The 17,004-nt window shown below is 50.5% G+C and overlaps 1 protein-coding gene across 6 annotated transcripts in view; it reads right to left on the bottom strand.

Annotated features, from left to right (window-relative positions):
* Positions 1–2,567: 2,567 nt before the first annotated feature.
* Positions 2,568–17,004, bottom strand: part of RAB11FIP1 (RAB11 family interacting protein 1) — a 30,021-nt gene continuing 15,584 nt past the window's right edge. The window contains exons 3-8 of one of the 6 annotated variants that reach the window (XM_060001295.1): positions 15,485–16,271; positions 12,621–14,411; positions 11,741–11,849; positions 5,934–6,125; positions 4,435–4,481; positions 2,568–4,065 (exon numbers count right to left, since the gene is read on the bottom strand). In XM_060001295.1, the coding sequence (XP_059857278.1) occupies positions 4,458–4,481; positions 5,934–6,125; positions 11,741–11,849; positions 12,621–14,411; positions 15,485–16,271 (2,903 nt within the window). In that variant the 3' untranslated portion in view covers positions 2,568–4,065; positions 4,435–4,457. Of the gene's footprint in view, positions 6,126–11,740; positions 11,850–12,620; positions 14,412–15,484; positions 16,272–17,004 lie in introns of all 6 variants that reach the window. The other 5 variants (XM_060001296.1, XM_060001297.1, XM_060001294.1 and 2 more) reach the window with 5 other exon arrangements.

Genomic DNA, 17,004 nt, shown 5'->3' with positions numbered 1-17,004 from the left:
GTAGACAATGATTCTTCTCTGACACACAAGGGTGACACAGCCTCAGTACAGGGCACGGCCAGTACTTCCTAAACCCTTGTGCCAAGTCCCTGCCCTCATTCATATTCACTTTCCCCTTTCCTGTTGTTTATCGTGTGACCCCAATACACATTCCCTCCCCTGGGCTGAGGATCGCTGTGTTCGGTTTCCTGATCTCCCAGGAACGAAGGCACGTGGTAACTCAGAGAAGGAGGTCACAGGCCTAGAGCACGAACACAGCCGCCTCAGAGGGACCTTCCCTCCTCGGAGCCATGGCTCATCGGGCCTTGTCTTGAGGCCCTCCGTTTTCCCTGCCCATCCTCCAGGATGTCAAGTCACTCAGAATATTATCTCCTCCACCCCCAAGGCTAGAGGAGACTGGGGCCTCCTAGTCTGGGGGCCTAGACTGGGGGTCGGCAAACTTTTCCTGTGAAGGGCCAGAGAGCAAATATTTAGATTTGGTGGGCGAGAAGGTCTTTGTTTTAAGCACTCAAGTCTGCTGTTGCAACGTGGAAACAGCTGTAGACAATTACCTAAATAAGCACTGCTGTATTCCAATAAAGTTGTGTAGACAATGAAATTTGAATCTCATGTAATTTCCATATGTCATGAAATATTATTTTGATTCTTTAACTGTAAAAATCTCCAGTATTCAGTGAGGTGTTGTTGACTGTGGTCATCATTCCGGCCACTTGTTCATCCCACATTTTAAAAAAAAAAGGAAAAATCATCGTGTTTTTTTTTTGTTTTGGCCGTACCGCACATGGCTTGTGGGAGGCTTGTGAGGTCTTAGTTCCCTGACCAGGGATTGAACCCGGTGCCGCAGCAGTGAAAGCGCAGAGTCCTAACTCCTGGACCGCCAGGGAACTCCCAGGAAAAATTCCTTGGCTTGAGGGTTACATGAACAAAAGCGAAGCCATAGTTTGTTGACGCTTGTTCTAGAACCCCAGGTCGCACAGGTGAGGAGTTCAAATCCTTTCTTTACCTGCTGTGGGACCCCAGGCAAACTTAAGTTCTGATGCCTCTGAAAGTCTCCATTTCCTCATCTGCGTAATGGAGATATTATCTACCTTGAGAATTGGAAATAGTACTCAGCAGCGCTTAGTGAATAAGCAGGAACTCAATAAACAGGCCTTCCTTTTGCGACCAAGTTTCAGCCTGAAGTGAGCAGTTGATAATGCAAGAATGAAGCAGCTTTCTCGCAGCTGAGGGCTTGTCAGTGTCACCAGGGTGACTAGTTCCAGGGCTTGGGATACAGGTGTGTAAGAGTCAAACGTCGAAAGGCTGAATGAGGACATCCTCCCTCAGGAGACTCTGTGGCTTTGGGATCCGCTGGTCCCACAGAGTTCAGCTAAGCCAGCTTTGAACTTAAATGGGAAGTGATCGCACCTGCCTCCCCAGGAGGGGAAGCCTGCAGAAGCCAAAAGATGACACCCCCAAAGAGAAGGCCAGGGCACGGGCTCCATCGGCTTCGAGATGGGGTCCAAGGGCTAGGGGAGCGCGTGCTGCCAGCGCTTTGGCCATGATCACGGTGGTAACTGTACCCTGTAAATGACACTTTCCATGGGGAGGTGGGCAGGGTGCCCCCTCCAAATGCAAGGGAAATGAATCTTGGGGGAGAGTTGGGGGTCATTTGTGTAAACATTCCTTCCTTAGAGACTCTCCTTGGAGGGCTTTTTATTTGTTTGAAGCAAACCTGGGAGGCTGTTGTGTCAAGAGAAGCCGCTTTTGTATCACTGTACGCGGTGGCCCCGCCGTCCACATCTGGCTGGGTAACCAGGCCCCTCACCCAAACCAGGGAGGCCTTCAGGTAGCTCCCCCCAGTCCACCCAGGGGCTTCACGGGTGCTGCCTGCCTCTGTGCCTCTACAGTGTGACTTTCATCTCTAAGAAAGAGCATCCTCCCTTTTGAGAGGTGGGGACCCTTGGTTGAGGCAGGCAGACCTCTCACCTCATCAGCAAAGAGTGGGAGATTGGTAGAATGAGCTCAGGAGGAAGAGTCCTTTACAGCCAGAATTCCCTCTACTCAGAAATGAATGAACTCGGTTGACGGAACCAGGAACCTAGATCTGGTACTGATCTGGGCGTTCCTGAACCCAGTGTGAACTCAACTCATGCTCCAAAGGTCAAGATGTCACTCTCTGGGAGATCAGTGGGGCAGGGGTGAGGAGGCAGGGGGTGGCATGGGGGAGGGAATCAAGAAAGTGGCCTTGTTCATGTGATTAGCTGAAGGCGACCACTGCCAAGGAAAAGGTGGCAGCCTGTGGCACTAGGGACAGGAAATTCAAATGATCTTCATCTGGTAAACACCATAGTCCCTTCCAGGCCAAAATATGGGGTATGTCATAGGGAAGGGTCAGAGATGTCCCAACCTCTGGAGGAGAAAGGGCATTGGGATCCCTGGGCATCAGACAGCGTGGCAGCAGCAGGAACCCAGGCAAGAGACCCTCATGGGGTGAGAAACGCCGGTCACGCCCCCAAGAAAGGTTTTCCAAGAAGACAGAAGAAATTCTTATTGCACCCGTACGACACCACAGACACAAATCTTTGAAAGGTAGTGCCATTTTATTTAGTGTTGTAGGAAATTTTAGGTTACTTCTTAAAAATAAAAGCAAAGAAGTTCAAAATTCCTGAAGTAACAAAGCAGGAAATAAGAATTCTGTAATCCAGAGACGCTGGGTGAACTTTCAAGTCAGAGGGAGGAAGAGGTCAAGTTAGCAGCTCACATGATAGATACTGAGAAACCACAGGGTTGAGGCTGGTGTGGAGGTTAAGCTTAACTGGAGGTTAAGCTCTCCACTCACCTAAGGCAACAGATCCTTCAGCCTTGAGGGACCATTAGTTAGCAGTTCTAAAAAAGAAGGGGCACAGGGAGGGAAGATCGTGCCTAATTTCACATCAGGTTGCCTCTGGCCTTCAATCCGGCAGGTGGCTGAGTGTCGTGGACCCTCCTCCCTCTTTGCCCTTCCGAGCCCCCACTGTTAGCAAAGCTGGAAACCACACACGTATCCCACTCACCACGCACGCACCCTCCACTCAGGGTCAAAGCTGTTCGTGTGGCAAAGGACAGACCTTCCTGCCCCTCCATTCTGTTACCCGGAGAGGCTGACACACAGGAAGTAAAAGGGGTGGGCAGGACATCTGTCAAAGTCCAAGGACTGAGATGATATGAAACACCCGGGCAAAGGGTTGACATTTTTTTCCGGACGCTGACCTCCCACTGAAGTTCATCGCAAGGTGTTTGGTATTTCATCGGATGCTTCCCTGAAGTACTGACTGGTCTTCCGGGGGGTCAGCCAGGCAAGGCCAAGAAAGAGCTGCTCCTGCTTCTGCAGAGCATGGCCTCCTCCTAGGGCCCATCAGTTTGGTGAGCACTTTCAGCAGCTAGAGGCTAATTCAGGCTCTCCTGGTATAGACAGCTGGGTGTAAGCCCTCAGACCCACGCCGGCTGCAGGAGCTCCAGCCCTCCAGTCCACCTGCCCCTGCCAACAGCTCAGAGCAGGCTCCAGCTTTCCTAGCTGAGTTCTCCCTCACAGCAGTCCTCAAGGACAGGCGTTAACCGGTGACCTTGAGAGGTGCAGGAATGCTACCTGCGTTGGAATTTTTTCCCCAGCAGTGGTAGAAACCAGACACCCTTGAAGTAGATTGTCCTTCATTCTCCAGAGTTCTCGAGTGGCATACAGAGCAGAGGAATTTGCTCCTCCACCCAGACGTTCCTCTCAGAGACCGTTCCTCTCAAACAGAGACCGGCTCCCATCCCCGAGGTCCTAGCAGCAGATCTTTCCACAACAACCAGCTCTTGGGAAGCATGCAGGTCTCCGTAGCGGCTCTTCCGAGGAGAAACCACTCAGCGCTCCCGCCACCCAGTGCACGTGGGCATCACCGTCAAAGTACATTGACATCAAGTAAAAAACATTGCAGAACAAATATATACACGTGCATTTGCAGAGTTCCAGGGAATATCCAGTTCTCTTTACAGGGATGCACGGAAATCTCATAGCGCTACAAAAATACAAGTCATCTGAGAAGTTTACAGTGGTCCGCAGTACTGTAGGAGGGTATTAAATAAAAGAGCTATCGATAATTCAAAGCAAATTAGCTAAATCAAGTTACAGTATCATCCTTCAGATTAAAGTGCTCTGATATTAACTAACGTGGCAGCAAACGTGATCCTGAAAAGGGATTCCGCTGCCAATCACCTTGCCTCTTAACTTCAATATAACAAGAATGAACATAGAAGAGCGTTCCATTTAATAACCGCTCTCATCTCAACCCCTGCCCACCCACTTGGCCTGTGACATTCTCCTCCCAGGAGAGATGTTGGGATTTGAAGAAATTCTGTCACAACTGGGAGAAAAAAATGAGTAATACAGAAAACATTCCAATTCCAATATCAGGTTACTAACAACGAAATTACCTGAAGACTCTGAACTGGTGCTATTAGTTGAGAAGGGGGCAAGTGTCCTAGTTTAAAAAAAAAAAAGAAGTATGTTAATCTAGTTTTAAAAATACAGCCATCTAAAAATAGGTATCATCTTGCTCTTCACAATTTTATAACAAGGGGTGGGGGAGGGAAATGCCAAGAAGAGCTGCTAAGGGAACCAGGGAGCCAAGCGACGGCACGTGGGAGAGGGCCAGTGGATGCCGCTGCAGTTGTTCCGTACCTGGTGGGACTGTTTTAGCAAATGCTTGGCTCACCCGATCCCTAATCAAGGCACTGACTCGGTCACTCCAGCCAGCAGGGACCCTGCGATCACAAGAGGAGGGATTTTGACCAACTGCCCCAGTGCAAAGTGATTCTAAATCCCCTGGTCTACTTTCCGTACCTCCACAGACAGCCCCTCTTGGATGATAAAGAGCACACTTTAAGGCTACAGAGTAGCGGAGGCTGATGTCTGAAAAAGGCAGCTTGCTCCAAATATCAGAGGCACACTCGGAGGTGTACCCTAAGCCCCTCTGCTCCAGTCGAAAACAAAAGACCAAGTCCGAGGAGCTGGGTAGGTTTACATAGTATCAAAACTTAGCATCTGCAGCCAAAACGCCACAGCTGGGCTACTCAAAGGCCAAGAAAGTATGTGCAACACCGCACCAACTGCCTGGTCCTCGTCATCTCACCCTAAGCTTTAATGGCTGGGGGAGACGTACTTTATATTTTATTTTTTTATTTTTTAAAGATTTTTTCCAAGGTATGGTTTCTCCCTCCTAGTCCTATTGGCTTTTTTTTTTTTTAATTTTATTTATTTATTTTTGGCTGTGTTGGGTCTTCGTTCCTGTGCAAGGGCTTTCTCTAGTTGTGGCAGGTGGGGGCAACTCTTCATCGTGGTCCGCGGGCCTCTCACTATCGTGGCCTCTCTAATTGCCGAGCACAGCCTCCAGACGCGCAGGCTCAGTAGTTGTGGCTCACGGGCCTAGTTGCTCCACGGCATGTGAGACCTTCCCAGACCAGGGCTCCAACCCGTGTCCCCCGCATTAGCAGGAGGATTCTCAACCACTGCGCCACCAGGGAAGCCCGGGAGACGTACTTTAAAATCTCAATATTAAAGAAAGAAAACCCCAATGTTAAAAATACATTAATACCCCCAGCGCCATCTGAACCTCTGGGCCAGGATCAGATCTAATGACCATGTCTCCGGTCAGGCATAAAATATTTACAAGTTGGTTAAAGGCACAGTGGCATTTAAAAATAAAACCCTGGGAATGTCCAATAAAAGATTCATTGTAATAATTAACCTGGCTTCTGTGGGTGGGACTGACTCTTGCCAGATAAGGCGCGAGGGAGAGAGCAGTCTGGAGCCTGGACCCTGGGGCTCTCAGGCACACCGAGTCCTCGGCCTTGGGAGCAGGCGGAAACAAACTCACACACAAGTCTCAGTGCCGGAGGCAAGTGATTCACATTTTTCCTGCTTTTTTGCCAACCTGAGAGGGAACCCGGAGGATGCTGGGGGTCTCTTCCATGACCCTGACCAGCAGGTTGTCGATGTAGTCTTCCAGCTGGCGCACCTGACACTCCTTCTTGCTTATCGTTTCCTTCTGTTTGAGGACAAGCTGGATCAGCTCGTCGTGGGTCAGCTGTGCATAAGCAAACGCGGGTTCCGAGGGCTTGTATTTCTTTGGGGGGGGGGGAGAAAAGTGATAAAGTCAGTCAAGGAGTCAAACATCTTAAAGAAATACAAAAGAGGTAGCTTTTAGTGACTGAGTCTGTGATCTGAGTCTCCTGGGAATTCGTCTTTGATTTTGGTGGAAAACTGATGACGGATGAACTTTTCTGTGAAAGGGTCAAAGAGTTAGTATTTCAGGCTGTGCAGGCCACAGGTGGCCTTGGCTGCATGTTCGTCTTTGTGGTTTGGTTTGGTGTTTTGTTTTATGACCTATTAAAAATGTACAAACCGTACCCAGCTCACAGGCTGCAGACCCCCGGGCTAGACTCTGGGCTTGGGGTTTAGAGATGTAATGACTGGTGGCCTGTGAACCCTGGAGCTGGCACAACCAGCTATCCAAGTGGAGCTGAGCCCCAGTCTAAGGTGACCTGTGAAGAAACCCTAGTGGCAGACGGTGCAGGAGGCGACACTGTCCCCCCAAGACAACACGTGGCCGCTCATCCCAGAAGGTCTGCTACTGCCTCGGCTGTGCTCAGGATATCTGGTGATTAGGAGGGTGCACTGGGAGACCCCACTGTAAGTCATTCCCCAAAACTACGCAGAGTCAAAGCCAAGGGCCACCATCACAGCCATCGATGGCGCCCCCTCTGGGTACAGTGGCTGAGCAGCCCCGTCCTGACCAGAGCGGGAGCCCCATGGAGTTACATTGACAATCTGGGATGACTGGTGGCTGACTGAAAACTGCCCAGGCCCCAGCCACGAGGAAACGCAAGATAAGGATTATATAAAGTAACACGCTGTACCAAGTCTCTAGTGAGAGGGGAAAAACCCCCAAAGCTAACTTTTCCTGAAATCTGTGGCTCAGATTCGTAAGTTTAAAGAGACGAGGTCATGGGGCAACCTCAAGACAGTTTTGCCGGTGGAACTCTGAGGTAATCACGGTTTCACTGTCGTGAGGGTCTAACAGTTTCACCGAGGAAGCCTCAGAACCACCTGCTTCAAGAAGTAGCTACGTCAAGAGCAGGGTCAACCCTGACACGACACAAGAGAAGACCCTGTTCAGTCCAGTGACGCAAGCTGCCTGCACACCGGCCAGAATCCCCGAAAGAAATCCCGTCCCTCTTGTCCGGGCTACAAAGAACAGCACGATGATGGCAACACTAGCTTAGAAACGTGCCTGACACTTTCAAACAGGGTGTGTCTGTTTACATATCCTATCAAGGAAAAAAGTGGTCTTTGTAAACAATAGCCAAGAATACACCCTCAAGGGGTTTTAGATTATACCTCTGTCACAGAAGGATTATATTTATTCAAAAATATTGATTACATAAGATGCTCTGCAAGAGAGTTTGGGAGAGCGGAAGAAGCAGCAGGCCGTGTAGCGCAAAAAAAAAAAAATTAATTTCCCCCCCCCAAATAACAGGATTTTGTTTTGAATCATAAAAGGAATATTTACTTATCATAGAAAATCTCAAATCCAGAAGAGGGAAAAAATTATTAGCCTCTAATATATATAATTATAATATATAACTTATAATATAAGTTATTATTATAACTCCAACACCTAACATTGGGGTCTCTTTCTTTCTTATTCTTCCTGTTTTTCTGTTTTGTTTTGTTTGTGGGGTTTTCTCGTTGTTGTTTTTTATTTGGTTTGGTTTATTTGTTTTTGTTTATTTGTCACACTGTACGGCTTGTGGGATCTTAGTTCCCTGACCAGGGATTGAACCCGGGGCCCTGGCAATGAAACTGTCAAGTCCTAACCACTGGACTGCCAGGGAATTCCCTTCCTGGGTTTTCTTTATGATATGTTTTACAACTTTAGCATCATACAAAATCGAGTTTTATAGCTTTTGAAAATTATTATTTTGTGAGCATTTTCCCATCATTAAACTTTAGAAAAATTGCTTTTTAAATGGATTTTCTTTGTTTGTTTAATTTTATTTATTTATTTATTTAATTTTCGGCTGTGTTGGGTCTTTGTCGCTGCACACGGGCTTTCTCTAGTTGCGGCGCGCGGGCTTCTTATTGTGGCGGCTTCTCTTGTTGTGGGGCACGGGCTCTAGGCATGCAGCCTCAGTAGTTGTGGCACGCAGGCTCAGTAGTTGAGGCTCCCAGGCCCTAGAGCGCAGGCTCAGTAATTGTGGCGCATGGGCTTAGGTGCTCTGCAGACCAATCTTCCCGGACCAGGGCTCGAACCCGTGTCCCCTGCATTGGCAGGCGGATTCTTAACCACTGCACCACCAGGGAAGTCCTAAATGGATGTTTTAAATTTCATTATATTTTAACCATCTCTCTGTTGCTGGATATTTAGGTTGGTTTTGATTTTCACAATTATATAATAACATTTATTTAAATGTGTGACCATAAATCTTTGGTCATATCCCTAAATGTTTCCTTAAGACACATGCATAGAACTGAAAAGGCACGCACACTTAAGGTGCTTCCTACAAACTGTCCAACAGCTCTTCGATTTGGATTCTGTAATCTAAAGAGGAAACTATGCAGGACTTGGAAATCATTAGAAGTTCCTATTCATGTGGTGACTAAAAAAATTAAAAAGCAATCCAGCAATTACAGAAAGTGAGTAATGGCCATGGAGAGGAAGAGGTGCAAAGAAAATACCCATTAATTCAAGAAACAATAGTGCCCAGTGTCACACATTTCCTTCCAGGATTTTTACGTTGGATTTTTCCCTCATAGCTGTACCAATAATGACGTACATTCAAATTTGTATCCAACTGTTCCCATACAATATGACAGATGATTTTTGGATCTAGTTGGCTGGATTATTTTTAAATGGAAGTGTGGAAGCCACCTGAATAAATAATACATTCCTAGTTTTAATCATCTATAAAAGATGGCGGCCCTAAAACAACAACAACAAAAAAAGCCATTGTAGTAATGATTCAGCTGGCTTTTCGTAACTTTAGCGATGCGACTTCTTTTCCTAACCTCTCTCTCACTTTGCAACATTCCAAAGAGTAGTTATTTTTATAAGCACTGTTTATGCCTTAGTACAAAGCGTCTATTCTACGGTCGGCCAATAGCCGTCTCCAGGAACCTTTCCATGTTTACTCAGAGTGGTTACCAGGTATGGTCCAGGACCAACAGCTTTGTTGCATCCAGGCAGGGGGGCAGCAGCGGAACTTACAAATCATGAGTAGAATAAGCAGCCGTTGCCTTTGTTTTAAGGCAAGTTACTCTCAGTCAGGGCCCGGAGATAAGGCCCTGGTTAAATGAGCTTTGTAGAGGAAGCAGAATGGGAACCAGGGGCCTTGCTTCTCTTCGGAGCCAAGCTGCATGCCACAGCAAACGGAAGAGGGGACGGGGCGAGGGGGGTGCTAAGTGACTCTAGTTTTCGTGATGGTCCCTTTCATGCTGTTCTTTTGCCCAGTTTCCCGGTAAATATCATTAACTCCAAGAGGACAAGTGCTGCCCCTTCTACACAACTACAGAAGCCAGCCAGGCTGAGCTGGCGAAGTTAGGGTCCACCTTTAGGCTTTGGGCTAAAACACCGTAGGTTCACAGTTCTGGCTACAGCTGATCATTTTGAGAATGATGCTTAACAGTGATGCCCTGTCAGCATGGACGACAGGGAAGAGAAGGCAAGATGGCCAGAAGATGCTAACTTGTTTTCAGCAGCAGTTCGTTATTACTACTCAGCCTCTCGACCCCAAAATCTCCAGCTTTCAGTGTACCTTCAGCCCAGCGCCTGGAGGCAAAGGTGCAACAGAGCCAGAGGTATCAGCCACCGCCTGGCACTTACAAAACGCTTGCAGGAGTGAAGAAGACGTGAGCAAAAGTTTTATTTTAAAAACACAAAAACTATTTGATGTCCTGGAGTCCCTGGGACCATAAATATCTATGACTGAATGAAACTTCTAGATGCTTGCAGTAAAATAGAAATAAAGTTTATGTCTCCCAACTGTGATCCCCAGCGGTGGGTTAGGAAATTCCTGTCCACGTGTCTGAAACACAACACATCTGAATCCCTCTGATTTTAGGATCAGAAAAGGCAGGATGAAGATACTCTCCAGCAGAGATCATCTGGGGGGCACCGGTTTTGGTTTTAAGGGGAGGAGCTGGGTTTTTTCGTGTTAGCCACTCAAGCTTTTTAAAGAGCAGAGATCTTCTCATCCAGCAATAGTCTTCCTGGAAATTTAGCTTACGGAAATCACCTACAAGAAGGGAAAAGTTCTATGCGAGAAATTATTGACGACAGTGTTGTTCATATTGAAAAATAGAAAACAAGCTAAGTATCCACTAACCAGGAAGTGAGTAAGTAAAGACTGGCATAACCGGCTCAAAGAATAATTAAGCAGCAACATGCAAAAGTGTTTACAATGTGATACTAAGGGAAAAAGAGGATTTCAGAGCGTTTCCACGCAGGTCATGGAGCTGGAGAACCATCATTTTGCCACCACCACGTGCGTTAGTGGACAGAAGGCCTGCCAGCAGAAGGCTGATAGGAACAGGAGGCTTACACCGTCTGAAACGAATTCCCCACACATTTCTTACTAACTGTAAAGGGGAAAACTAGCAACTTTGCACTGGAGACCCTAGTGGACACCACCTAACCTAAGTCATCACAGTTAACGCCCCACTAACAGGACAGGCTGGTGTCACAGGCTCTTTACACAACGCACTGGAAAGGGCACGTTATTTCTCTAGTTAATTCCTGCCGAGAATGCCCAGCCTTGACCAAACCGCAGGGAGACATCAGACAAATCCAAACTGAGGAAAGTTCTACCAAACGACTGACTGCAACTCTGAAAAAGGTCAATGTCTTGAAAGACAAAAGAGGCCAAGGAACTATTCCAGAATAAGGGAGACTCCCGAGACGAGATAACGGAGTGACCCTGGACCGGAGAACAGACAGACAAGAAAGGGCACTACTGGGAAAACTGGTGAAGGTGAAATACGGACCGCAGATGAGAAAGCAGAGAGGCATCCACGTTAAATTTCTTCATTTTGATAAACGCCCTCATTCTTAGGAATTACACACTTAAGCATTTAGGGGTAAAAGGAGCATGACGTGTGCATCTTACTCTCAAATAATTCAGAAAAAAATATATACGCAGCTACAAAGAGAGAACGGAGTAGGAGAGGGTGAGGATGATAAAGCAAATCTGATGAAATGTCAACAGTTGGTGAATTGGGATGGAAGTAGACAGGAGCTCTTTGTGCTATTCTTGCAGCTTTTGTAAAGTTTGAAATTACTTCAGAATAAAGTTACAAAAAAGTCTATCTGTGCAATGATGACAACTGCGAGAATTGTATGTTCTTACCAAAAGATAAGAAAGGACATGTGGGGAAAATGAGAATATCTGATCTGCATGGGCTGGAGGGTGGGTGACAGTTTCTTCTCATTAAAAAAGAGTACTGGTGTCAATCATGTTGCTTGACACACAACAAAATTCAACGACAGCCAAAGAACTATGAGGGGAAAAGTAAGTATCCCATGGAAAGTGTAGGGGCTTCCAAAGATCATCCAGAGACCGAGACGTGTGGTTAAGTCACCCCTGGCGTTCCCTGCTGCCCCGGGAGATGTATGTCATGGTGACTCTCACAGCGGGTTTTCTAGATCCCTAACTAACCTGCCTCCTTCTGGAGAAGACATACCTTCATCATGGCTTCGTTGACCAAGTTCTCACTGATGATGGTGGCAGTTCCCGAGCTGGAGAGAGCGACCTTGGTGGCTGCCGTGTTCATCGGCTTCACGGGATGAAGTCTAAAGAGAAGGGGGAAAGGACACTTAGCTGTTTCCTTAGACGTGTATGTCACGGCAGAACCGGAGGAACTGAGGGACTGCCTCTCTCAGACGTGGCCGCCAGCGAGAGAGGTGACGGGGGTATAGGGGGGACGCGCACGCTCACACCTGCAGTCCCACACGTGCCAACGTTCCTTCAGAAAGGAAAGCAGTCAGCACGAGGCAGCCACGTGCAAGCCAACGAGGCACCACTTCCGGCCACGTGTCCTGAGCTTCTCACAGGACCCTTGGCCTCGTTATCAACATCAGGAGAACGTTAAAGACGGTCTCCTATTCTCAGAGGCAGCTGCAGCCTAGGACTCCACTGTGGGAGTCCCTGCAGAGCCCTCTGCGCGCGCCTCGAGAGGGAGGAAAGAGCTCAGAACAAACAGGCCAGCTTCCCATTGGGCGCTGCTTAAAGTAAGCTGTCCGCACTGCTGGGTTCTCCTGGTCAATCTCAGCTGGTTTCCGAGACTAGGAAATAAGATACGGTTCCCGGTGTTTCTCTACAAGGAGAGCTCCAACTCAGACCATGCAGAACAATTCCGAATCTACCTCTGAGGACAGCTGCTACTCTGTTCTTGCTACAAACACAGCTACAAACGCTGCTCCCGGCCCAGGACACAGCCCTTCCGGCAACACAGGCGGACGCCCCGCAGAACAGCTGTGCGGTGAGCAAGCCCTGGCGCCTGGAGACGAGAAGCAAAGGGGGCACAGCTACACTCACGAGGACGGTCGTCCCCCGGCTCTCACCTGTGCTTGGCCGACCCGCTTCCAGCGCTTGGCCGAGCCGAGACGGGCTGTGTGTCTGAGGGTGAGACCCAGGCCTGAAGAAGCGGCTTCCTCTTGCCAGAATTTTCCACTTTACCCGCGGAGCCCTCGACTGCTGCTTTTTTTTGAGATTCTGCTGTACTGGTGTGGTGGGTGTCAGAGTGTGCACAGGTGGGAAAAGAGCATGTGGCAGGAAAGGGCTCAGAAAAGGGGGGGCTGGACACAAGGGAATCCAGGGCTGCGGCTGGAGGCTGACCCGGCCTCCCATCTCCCACTGGTTTTGCCTCCCCGCTGTCACCGGGGCCCGGTGACTGTGGTTCCTGAACCTCCAAGGCTGTGGTCTGCTCTGCAGAAGCGGGGGCGGGTGCTCTGGGCGCTCCCGGCCTGGGCTCGCGCAGGCCCCCTGCTGACCCATCGGCCTCCCTGCTGGGTGCCCTCTCCCGCTCAGCATGGGCGGGCCACGTGCTCGGGGAAGAAGTCCCTCCTCCCAGAGCTGCCACCGGGGCCACCCCTCTGTCATCTTCAAGCTGATCTCCTCTCTCATCTTCCGAAGCGACTTCAGGGATGGAAGGCAGGGTCAAGTCCAGATGGGCCAGGGCTGGGGGCTTTGCCTCGCAGGAGGACTGAAGGCCGTGCAGGGGGTCAGACAGCAGACCCTCGTGGTCATTGGCTTTGCTCTGGTTCTGCGCCATCCGGGTGTCGTCTCCCTGACTCCTGAGACGGGGACCATCTCTCCCCGAGCTGGCGGCATGCGCGGGGCCCCCCAAGAAGCTCCCCTTGGAGGACGGGCAGGGAGGGCAAGCTGCCAGGGCAGCGGGCCAGGGTCCAGCCACAGCCGCGCCCTCCTGGGAGTGTCCCGTGTCCCACGCATTTCCAGGGGCGGCCCCTTGTGGCGTCACCTCCTGGGGGTCACCTCTGTCCCCGCGGACCAGCACAGGGGCCTCCTCCCCCGCCTCTTCCCTAGAGAGATGCTCGGAAAACAACACCTGCCCCTTGATTTCCTTTCTGCCCTCACAGGCATCCGGACCCATCTCTTCGTGTCTCTGCATCGCAGAGTCAAGTGGAGGCACCGACTCGCCCACGGGAACGGGGGGCACCGCTTCCTTAACTGCAGGACTCATCCCGCCACCCCCGTCTGCATCCCCCACAGGAGACCTAGATTGACCCGCAGAGCCTGAGGCTTCCTGCCTCGGGGGCTTCCCGGCAGGGCTGCCCGTCCCGCCTCCTCTGAGCGCAGCGGCGGGTGTTACTTCTCGGGCCTCGACAGATGAAGGGATGGTGCCTCGTTGTTTCCTGGGGGGAGACCCCAGAAGCTCTTCTTCTCGCCCCACTTCAGGCTGCGTCCGGAGAGACTGTCCTGGGTCATCAGCGCTGGTCTTCCCCACTGGAGAGTCTTCCATCCCTTTCCCCACTGGAATGGGTGTCTGTTTGGAAAGCGAGCCCACAGCACAAGGAACAGTACTTGGAACTTGTGTCAACCTCTCCTTTTCTAGCTCTGGTTCAAGGAGCGAAGGCGGTTCTTCAGGACTGGCCTCACCCATATCTGTGGGAGGCCAGTGTTCAATGGGAGTGGATGTGGAAATGGGGGCCGCTACAGGAGAGGAGAAAGAGGAGCCAGGAGGAGAGTCCAAGGGCTGTGGCTCTGAGTCATGCCCCAGTTTAGAAGGGATGGGTGTCTGACCAGAACTGGAAGGGAGAGCAGAGAACACGAGAGGAGAGCGAGTGGAAGGAGGGAGCCTGGGTGCGGGCTGAGCCTCTGGAGACACTTCCAGTCTGCAAAAAGGACAAAATAAAATCTGCAGGTCAGTTGCAGATGCAGCATGAGAGGCAAAAGACATGTAAAAATACAGTCTTTCCAAAGGCGAGAACTCTTTTTTATATTGGGGGCAGTACCTTGAGAAGTTAAAGAAGCAACACCAATACTTAATCCACAAAGGGCACAATTTTATCACCAAGTACATCTGCCACAGAAAGGACTGTTGCAATAGAAACAGAAAGATCCAGGTAGAGCAACAGTCTGCAGTCTCTTTTGGTGATAAAGAAAAAGCACCTAAAAAGTGAAAGTCATAAAAGGTGCACCACAAAGCAAGAGGCAGATTTTGAAGAGGAATACTGTGTGTGTGTGTGTGTGTGTGTGTGTGTGTGTGTGTGTGTGTGTGTGTGTGTGTGTGTGTGTGTGTGTGTGTGTGTCTGTGAAATCAAAGTAGGCAGAATCTCAAAAAAAAGTCTCTCCCACCCCCAGCGCACAGGAATATCGTCACTGTGAATGTGAGTCATGCTGAGAAGCAGAACACCGGCTAGTGAGACAACGTGCAGAGGAAACACACAGAGAACCCTCCCAGTCACACTTGACAGTGGACCAAGGGTCTCTTGTGCCAGCAAAGCCACACCAAAGTGCAAGGAGGAGAGATTACACCTGCCTCAAAGGGAACTCATGGGAAGAACCTACTAAACCCCGGTCTGCACGTACCACCACCGAAACCTGGTATTGCTCCCAGACCACGGCACTCGGAATCTGATACAAAACCAGGGCATTCCACTGTGCTCTGCTTATCTCACTGAGATGGACAGACCAGTTCTAGGTACTTTCGCCAGAAGCAAAACTGTGTGCAGAGAAAACGCTTGCGGCAAAGATGCCTGCAGGGAAAATGTTGGGCAAGGGGCAGACCACGCCTGCTGGCAGTGGCCCCGGGCTGGGGCACATCACTGCAGTCTCTGCAGGTGGGCCAGGCCAGTGGTAGGAACTGGCTAAAAACAATTTCTGCAGGGACCACTACGGACCAACAAGCAAGGTCTGCTCTAACGTAGGCATGGCCGCTGGGCCCCGGGGAGGGGCCGAGACTCACCGGGGTTTCACGGCTCTGGTCTGGGGAGCCCTGGGTGAGGGAACAGGTGGCGCTGGTGCAGCCTTGGGCTCTGGGTCAGCTTCTGGTTCTGGGATCTGCACGTCTTCAAAGGGGTTCGGGGCTCTGCCCCGTCCGGAGACAATGGCCGCAGTCTCCTCGTCCGATCTCTTCACAGGGTCGTCGACAGGCCCCGGCTGGTCCTCACTGGCTCTGACCGCCACGGGCGTGCCTTCCCTCTCCTTCCCGGGGGCGGCCGGCGGGCTTTCGCCTTCACTGCCCTTGGCTGTGTCCTTCCTCCCGGTCACCAGGGAGAGCAGAGAGGACTTCTTGTTCTCCTGTTTCTTGCTCTCTTTGGTTTCCTTTGCAGCCTCCAAGGTCGCCAGAGCCGCGTTCTCCCGAAGGTCCCCGCTGACCAGCTGCTGGTAGGATGGCAGGGACATGGACTTGAGAGAGTCCTTTGTGGAAGACTCGGAAGGCACTGCACCTCCTTCCCCAGGCTCCTTCAAAGGTCGAGAGGCCAGGTTTTCTGTAGATGAGAACAAATGCTTCTTCCTGAGGCCCTGGGGGGATGGCGAGGAGGCCGGGGAGCTGCCCTTGGTCTCGCTCTTGGCTTCAGGCTGCTCCACATAGACGTGGTTCCCGTTGATACAAACATTCGAGCGGGAAAGGGTGTCATTCTTAGACCGAAGGCCTCCCAGGAAGGAGAGTCCTTCCTTCTTGGGGGGGTTGAAGTGGATCTGGTTCAGCTGCTTAGGATCCACGCTTGCCGTTCCCTTGTGAGACAAGACTGTGGGAGAAGAACCAAGAACCAAGGGAGTGAGAAGCTAAGGGAATGGGTCGCAACACGGGGTGGGGGTGGGGGTGGGGGGCGGGGCATGGCTTTTGTCCTCACGCATCTGAGTGCATTTTTGGTTGTCACAGCTGGGTGGGGTGTGCTACCCGCATCTAGCAGGTGGAGGCCAGGATGCTGCTAACGCTCCTACAAGTACAGGGAGGCTCCCACAACAAACCGTTATCCTCCCAACTGTCAGCGGTGCTGAGGTGGAGAAGCCGTGCATGGAAGCAAGGATAAGGGCAGTGCTCTTGGTAGAGGTGCAGAATCTGGCCAATAATAGGGATCTGGTCACTGAGACTGAATTTCAAAATATCCAGTTAATTCAGAGTTAATGGAACTGGATTCCTCGGCTTTCATTAGGAATGTATTCCATGAGAGCTCAGTATAAGTACCCAACGAATTAATGAAATATCAGAATTACTGTAAGTTTCCATGGTTTTATCCTTAATTAAAAAAAGAAACTCGGGGCTTCCCTGGTGGCGCGGTGGTTGAGAGTCCGCCTGCCGATGCAGGGGACACGGGTTCGTGCCCCGGCCCGGGAAGATCCCACATGCCGCGGAGCGGCTGGGCCCGTGAGCCATGGCCGCTGAGCCTGCGCGTCCGGAGCCTGTGCTCCGCAACGGGAGAGGCCACAGCAGTGAGAGGCCCGCATACCACAAAAATAAAAATAAAAAATAAACTGTAC

This window comes from Delphinus delphis, chromosome 21, assembly GCF_949987515.2.
Source record: "Delphinus delphis chromosome 21, mDelDel1.2, whole genome shotgun sequence".
Lineage (NCBI taxonomy): Eukaryota > Metazoa > Chordata > Mammalia > Artiodactyla > Delphinidae > Delphinus > Delphinus delphis.
Note: the sequence above shows the minus strand (reverse complement) of the source record. Positions and strands in the feature narration are given on the sequence as shown.